Source organism: Quercus robur, chromosome 11, assembly GCF_932294415.1.
Source record: "Quercus robur chromosome 11, dhQueRobu3.1, whole genome shotgun sequence".
NCBI lineage: Eukaryota > Viridiplantae > Streptophyta > Magnoliopsida > Fagales > Fagaceae > Quercus > Quercus robur.
This window is the reverse complement of record NC_065544.1, coordinates 13,262,890-13,271,187: the sequence shown is the minus strand read 5'-3', so window position 1 is coordinate 13,271,187 and position 8,298 is coordinate 13,262,890. Positions and strand designations below refer to the sequence as shown.

The 8,298-nt window shown below is 31.4% G+C and overlaps 1 protein-coding gene across 1 annotated transcript; it reads left to right on the top strand.

Annotated features, from left to right (window-relative positions):
- The first annotated feature begins 7,133 nt into the window (after nt 1–7,133).
- On the top strand, nt 7,134–8,038 carry LOC126706860 (VQ motif-containing protein 22-like). Its single transcript, XM_050406431.1, has one exon. It carries the CDS (start codon nt 7,209–7,211, stop codon nt 7,875–7,877), a length of 669 nt encoding a protein of 222 aa, XP_050262388.1. The 5' UTR covers nt 7,134–7,208; the 3' UTR covers nt 7,878–8,038.
- The last annotated feature ends 260 nt before the right edge of the window (nt 8,039–8,298 follow it).

Here is an 8,298-nt window from a genome sequence, read left to right as displayed (position 1 = left end):
CGAGCCTAAGCTTCGATCGATCGAGCCAGGCCGAAATGCATAATTCTTTCTGCATTAGCTCAATTCCAACTTTACATAAAATACACAACTTTGAGCAAGACTAAAACACTTTTAAACACATTGTTTTGATCATGGTTTGCCAACAATACACATTAGAGTTATAAATACATAAATACCTAATTCTTTAGAACGTAACAGAAACAAAAGATGTCAAAATTGTTTTAAAAAATGAAAAAAAAATTAGAATGCTAACAAATTGGGTAAATTGCAAAATACACTCTTGAAGTTTGAGGTTACTTGGATTTTACACCATAACATTTGAGAAAATGGTTTTTACTCCCTGAAGTTTCATTCCATTAGCAAAACTCAATCCTAGTGACTTGCATATGTGGTTGCTGAGTGACAAGCTAACATGTTGATGTGTAATTTTTTTTTTTTTTTTTTTTGCCAAATTAGCTTTACAACATCGTTTCAAAGAAAGCAAAATCACTTGTAGATTGAGACGGCACCGTTTCGCCCAAACTCAAAAAACAAAACCATTACTCTTACAAGTTACGACCCGTTTTAGCACACTATTTCACATTCCCAAAATCCCTGGTTTTTATTAAAAAATATATATAAAACCCAATTTATATTATTAGTTAGGCAACGTTTCAAACATATTTGGACTCAATTTGTTAGAAATGAAATTTGTTTCAAACCTTGCTTAACTAATAATATAGTTTGGGTTTTATAGTTATTTTTTAATAAAATCTAAAATCCCTAAACCAAACCTGTTAAGCCACAAACCCAGCCTTAAGCTCCATCGGTAATAGCTCTAAATCGGGTCCAAGACAGCGGCAGTAAGTTTCTCTTCTTTTTCTCTCCAACTGGTTTCTCTCTTCTACCCAAATAATGGTTAAAAGTAAGGAACTACACAGTTGGTTTGAAGAATCAAGAAATCAAAATCAAAAGCAAGCCCTCTTCAACCCACTTATTTTTTTCCCTAGAGACAACACACAACAAAAAGCTCAAAAAGAAGCCAAAAGATTGATACCCAAATAACAAAATTGAGTAATTGGCGTAAAGTTACATATGGGTTAGTAAACAACTATGCTAAAAACAACAATGTAAAAGCAAACCCCAGATGTGCGTGTCTGTGTGTGAGAGAGAGACATGAAAAGTAATAATAAAAGTACTCTCAAATCAAACAAAATTACTCAGTACTCAAATATATTTTTCAGTTATTCCAACTTCTAAACATTTCAACCAAGATGCGCAGTCACCTAGGATGTAAAACTGGCCAACAGAAGAGAGAGACTAGTTGGAGAGAGAGAGAACTGAAGAGAGGAGAAATGGATGGTTTTGTGTTTTGAGTTTGGGTGAAATTTTGCCTTTTCAATGTGCCAGTGCTTTTGTTTTCTTTGCAACGGTGTTGTTTGCAGAGCTAATTTAGCATAATAAATTACACATCAGCATGCCAGTGAGTCACTTAACAGCCACATGTGCAAGTCACATAGAGCACTCACAGCAGTGGTGCTAAATAGCTATATTACTATTTTTTATCACCACTGATCATAAAAGTAGAGCTATAGCAATGTAGCTATAGCCAAATTTTTTTGCTTCTCAACTACAGTGCACATCTAAAGATAGATGTGCATTGTAGCTCAAAGGTAAAAAGAAAATATTATTTATTTTGTGTTCACACTATGATTAGAATATTTTAATTTTTTCTTTCTTTCTCCTCCTTCCCCATTTCTACTCGTTGCTCCTCTTTCCCCTCAGTCGGTCCTCACACTCTTCATTTCTTCCCGTTGCAAGCTTCAATTCCTCCACTCGCCGTCGACCCAAGCCCCTGCCCAACGCCGACAACGCCGATTGATCTCTTCATTCTCTGCCCCTATCTCTTTGCTATCTCATTTTTCCTCTACTCTGTCTCTCAATCTTTCTCCGTCTCAAACACCAAGACCCATGATCGCCAATGCTAGGTTTTGATTTTGTCGTCGTGATTGACAAAATAGCGTTGTTGTCGTGACTAGGTTTTATGTTGATGGGTTCTATTTTTATTTTGATGAATGGGTTTTGATTTTGTTGATGGTTGATGAATGGGGTTTGTTGATGGTTGATGAATGGTGGCTAGGTTTCTCTGGTTTCGTGGTGGCTTTTGGCTAATTTGATGGTTGATGATGGGTTCTATTTTTATTTTAATGAGGGTTTTGATTTTGTTGATGGTTAATGAATGGGTTTGTTGATGGTTGATGAATGGTGGCTGGGTTTCTCTGGTTGATGAATGGTGGTGGCGGGGGTGGTGGTGGTGGTGGTGGTTGTGGCTGTGGTTGTGGTTGTGGCTGATGGTAGAGGTGGTTGTGGTTGGTGCTGTGGATGTTTTTTAGGTAGTGGGATATATTATTTTATTGTAGGGGATATATTATTTTATTGTGATGTTTATATTATTTTATTGCGTTGAAAGATAAAATAGATTCACTGCTGCAACATGTGTGTAGGTAAAATAAATAAAGTAACTTTTGGTGGAGCTAAAATGCTAAAATTTTAGCTCCACTGCTATGGATACTCAATGGAGGGTTGAGTTTTCTTAATAGAACAAAACTTCAGGGTGGGAAATCCAATTTTTAAAATTTCAAGATATAAAATTCAAACAACCCCAAACTTCATGAGTGTATTTTGTAATTTACTATAACTAATTTTTTTTTAAAGAAAAAAACATACGTGAGTTTTGCACTCTTTTCTCATCTTTAAGAAGATTGCAAAAGATTGAGCTAATAGAAATTCGATATAATTAAAACTCTGAACTATTTCACACACATAAAAAAAAAAATGTTATGAATGTGCCAAATAATTATTGACGATCAAATTTCATGAGAATTTTTAAAAGAGATATTAATAAAATCTAAATACAAAAACTATATTAGCAATTTTGTCTTAAAAATCAAGAAGAATGGTTTTTAAACAAAAAATATATATAAAAAGTTGAATAAATTATTGTAATTTAATATTAAAATATTAAAATAATTCACTAAAATTTATTACCTTAAGCTCCAAAATGTATTGAGTAGACCATGTTGACTTATATGTTAAATAAGAAAACAAAAACATACTTTTTCCTTAAACCCTATGCATACAATTTTTTTTTTTTTTTTATTGAAGCTGCATTTTTATATTGTTCTATATGTGAAAAATATCTTCTTCTTCCTTTTTGTGTGTGTGTGTGTGGGGAGAATCAATATCATATTGTTCTATATGTAGAAAACAGGTTCCGCAAGTTTCTTGTGCTATACAAATATTTTACCCTTGTTAGTTAAAATTTCTCTTTCCATGTACTTCTAGAGAAAGAAACAATTGTTTTACTTTTTCAAACGCGAGGTAGCATGAAGATTGTGGCAAAAATGTTCAAATCAACCAAACTTCTCAGCCAAATAATCAAAGAATTTTCAGCTCGAAGCAAACACTTGGTCAAATATCTCATAAACAAACGTGGTTGGTCATATTTTCCTTAATCAGAATCACTTTGAAAGATTATCCAATATTTCTTTATGTTAATCATTTATCATTGTTTATAGTTGTCCATCTTTGACTCAATATCATCAGCTAGTAGCCTAGTACCTCTTGGGAATATCAGCATATTTGTTCTTTCACACTACCTGCTTAAGCAACGTTTAGGACAAGAAAAGTGAGGAAATAGAATGAAATAGAAATAAAAATTATAAAAAAAAAATAGGATAATTTTTTTCTCAGGAAAAAAAAAAGGATAATTAGATACCTATAATTGTCTCTTATGTTTTGTATAAAATATTTAAATTTTAAGTTTTATATTTTAAAATTATACAAAAAAAAAAAAAAAAGAGTTTGTTGTTAAAACTAAATAATATTTCATAGATATGAAATTTGGCTTATAATTAAAAAATGAATAAAATATGTAATTCAATGGTAAAACGTTATTTGGTTGTATAAGATAATAATAATAATAATAATAATATTAGCAAATGGTTACATTTATACTTAACCCTAATCCCTCTTTTTATCCCAATTTTTTAAAGATAAATATATATCCTCAATCACTATATATATATATATATATATTTTTTTTTTTTTTTCTTTCTTTTTTTGAGATTTGAAAAGCTAATATATATTCATGGACATATTGGAATAAATCTTTTATTTTTGGCTTTGTTAGTGGCCGTTATAGCATGGTCTATAGCAACGATTTTTAGCGTTTTAGAAACCAACGCCATTGGACCAGGTTTTATAGAGCGGTTTTTTTTTTTTTTTTTTTTTTTTTTTTTTTTTTTTTTGAGAAGCCTTTTAGAGCGGTTAGCTGGGTGCTTTTGTGTATTCGTTGAGGACGTTTTAAATGGGACTTACTCGTAGTGTGAAATAGCTAAAAACTAATAAATAGATATCCTTCAAATTAAAAATGATTCGATTTCTTATAAAAAATTAATTATATTATAAAATTCAACTTTTATTGAATGACAGCTATTAACCATATCCTTTATTTTATTTTTATTTATTGAAAATTTTTGTTTGAGATTAATACTTTTCACCCGTATCTTCCTTAGTAAGTTACGTTGTTGAAATAACGATGACAAACAAGTCAAATTGAGTTTTTTCCCTTTCCTTTTCTGTGACTTTCGAGAGATAATTACGTCTTGCTCTTCAAGGGTGGAAGTGTTCAAAGAATCTGTTTCTGGTCAAAACGCACATGTAATAGACTTGCTTTGCAAGGTATTTGTTGGTGATATGACTGATTGGCACCTTAATGCTTTAGATAATGCCCTTTTTTTTTTTGGTCAAACTTTAGATGCCCTTGAATTATACTAGTACGGTATATTGACGAATTATTTACCGTATTTTCTTATTTGAAAGTTTATTATTCCAATATAAAAAGATGATTATATTATGCACCATGCATTGGACTTTACAAAAGTATAAATGACCTGCTTGCTAGTGCATTGAGGGTGCGTTTGTGCAGCGGCGGCGTTTGCGTTTGTGTAGGTTGTGATTTTTTTGCTGACTTATGGTACTGTTTATAAACCAGTTAGGTGATAAAAATGCGTGAGTAGTAATTTGTAACCATAAAAAATATTTTATTATAGTGTTTTCAATAATAATTTTTTAATTTTCAATAAAATAAATGGTATCCAAAAGCATACTGAATATGAACTAACTGATCGCAAATATATTTACACTAGGTTACAAAACTAAAACAGTCAACAAATTTTAAAAAACAAAATTGAAAAATTAAATGTAATAAAAGAAAATTTTGGTTTAGTTTGGGTCCATATGATAAGGATAACAATCAAATTTCAAATATAGAACATTAAGGAGGACAGACATTTCATGCATCAGCTTCTATTCAACATGTTTGGTCAGCCCTTTAGAATCTTCAAAGAAAAATGAAAATTCTCAAGAGAACAGTTCTGTCACAGGGGCATTAATTAAAACAGATTATAAAAATATATGATTAGCTCACAAGTGAGAACCATAGCTTAACTTTAAGGCTGATCTACATTGTTTTCATTAATTTAGGCTTAAATAAAAGTATGGATAGGGACATTTTCAAATTGGAATAACCTTCTTCATAATACTACATGACATTTAATTTGTGAATAGCTGAAGTCTTTTTTTTTTTTTTTAAATATATAATTTCTTGTTGTTCACACCGTGGCTGTCTAGGCCCACTTATACAGAAAAGTAAATGTTGACAATATTTCCATAAATGGTTGATTATTTCTAAATTCATAAATTTCCTGAGCATTTGCATCCGGATATCTGAACAAATATTTATTTTACACACTCAAAAGCTATTTTATTTATTTTATCATCGCTATTAATTTATTTTTTCAATTCTCTTTCTTCCTCCCTAACTCTCTCTCTTTTCCACTGCTTTTTTTATCTTCCTCTAAAACAAACCAAATAAAATAATATACATATTTTTTATAACATTTTATATTTTTGTTTTACAAGCATGCTACAATAGTTTGTATAAATACAAACTTCCAGTTCATAGTTACTATTTTTTTTTTTTTTTTCAATAATAGCAACCCAGATAAAGCTTGTTTTGAGCCTCTGAAAATGTAAAACGGTAATTTAGAAGGTTTTACACCCCAAAACTAATACTACTCACCTTGCTTTAAACAAGATTTAGAAGTCATAGCGCCGCTTCCCAATACATTAACATTATATATGTTGCAGTCTTGCACTTAAAAATGTCTTGTATGGCAAAAAAAAAAAAAAAAAATCTTTAACGTTATTATTAATAGTTCCCCCCGGACATGTTTTAATTTAAATAATAAATCCTTAACGTTAATAAAATAAAACTAATAATCTTCAAAAAATAAAATAAAATAAAACTAATAGATGGTCATTGATAAGTTGATAATGATAAAATAAATACTCTCTCTCTCTCTCCCACAATTATTATTTTAGTAAGTCTAAAGCCACAACAACTTTCCTAATTTTTTTCACAACTCTTGAGATGATTGGTTGTAATCAGTATATAATAAAATTAATGTTTGTGATGATCATAAGTGAAAATAACATTTTACATTAATCACAACATGTTATTTCAACAAATGGTAAAAAAAAAATGATAAAATTTGTTGTATGTATAATATTATTGATTTTTTTTTTTTTCTGCTAAAAGAAAATTCATAAGAAGAGAAGCGGCAACCCCTACACAGCAAGGACAACACAAAGAGAGAAGTCTACCAACGTGCTCATTATTGATATTATTTTATCTTTTGGATGAATCAGAATCACACAATAGCTCACTAAAGATACAAACATGGGTTTGGTCACTTTGGTGTCATTTAATTTATGGGTGTGAAAGCAGTACGCCAAAGTGAATACATGGGTGTTTTGTTTATGTGTCTGTTCAAATAGTAACATTTAATTTAATAGCCACTTGACCAATTAAGGAGGTAAGACCAATCTCACAAGGTTCCAAGATAAACCCATCTGGAATCTAAGTGCTGATCTCATTGACATTAACAGACGTTGTTTCCAGGAAGCAGCACATGTTCAAATTGGTCCTAATTCTCAATGTCTCTCTCTCTCAAAGAATGGTCAAGACTAGACAATAGCATGTTTTACTTTGACCAGATGTCATTATAAAAGTAGTAGAGCCAAACGTGCTTCTTTCTTTCACACCAAATAGAAGAGTGGTAGAGAGTGAATATATCCACACTCAAAAAACCATCAGCAACACCATGTCTAGCTCTAGTGAATTGGAGCAATTCTATGACCAAGCCATGGATCATGGATTCTCGGATCCTATGGCAGTCACAACAAGTGTCACAAATAGCACCATGGTGAGCCCAAATAGTTCAAGTGGAACCAATGGTCAATTGACTCCAAAGGGTGTATCAAAACCAATCCGAAGGAGGTCTAGAGCTTCAAAGAAAACACCCACAACCCTCCTCAATGCTAATACCAGCAATTTTAGAGCTTTGGTGCAACAATTCACTGGTTGTCCTAGCGCATCCATTTCATTTATGAATCAAAGAGGTCCTGTCAACTTAGATTTTGGAAAAGGGAGAGAAGAAAATCAAAGAGTTGTAACTTCGGTAATGGGACCTTTTGGTAACAGTTATTGTTATCAGCATCAACAATCTCAATCGCCACAGCATCATCAACTTGTAGAGCATCATCAGCACCAACAATTTCAACAGCAACAATTGGTACCACTACAAGAACAGCAAAGTATGTACTCGTTTGGCAATATTGGTAATGATGTTTTTGCTACGTCTAGCAATAACCCTAGACTTAACATGGAAGGTGTTAACGGGTTTGCATTGGAAGATAATGTTTCTTTGCATGAACTAACCATGAATTCTTTCTCTAATCGTGATGATAGGAATAGTGGTTATTTTGTTTGAGGAAAAATGGTGCACAAAATTAGTTGTTGATCTTTAGAATGATCTTCATCAATCATCAATATTCAGCTATGTAAAGTTTTATGCTTAACGCTATCACGAAAATAAGATATATTTTGTAGCTACTAGATGCATTATACTATATATAGTTCATTTATCTTCTACTTCTTGTTATCTCTCTCTCTCTCTCTCTCTCTCTCTCCAAGTGAATGAGTTCTTTTGAAGAGATAGAATGCTTTAACCGAGAAAGTCTCGTGTACCTCATGAATCTCACTCAAGACTGGAAGTGCAAAGATTTAATGAGAAATGAGAATATATATATAGTTGAAAGAGTTTTTACTTTTTACCGTTCAGATAACACGATCATCTCGTAAAGCTTTCTACATATTTCCACTACAATATTGAAAAATTGAGCTAATTCAAA

Excerpts from the sequence above, each read along its gene's own strand:
- LOC126706860 (XM_050406431.1), top strand. The coding sequence starts at position 7,209 with ATGTCTAGCTCTAGTGAATTGGAGCAATTCTATGACCAAGCCATGGAT.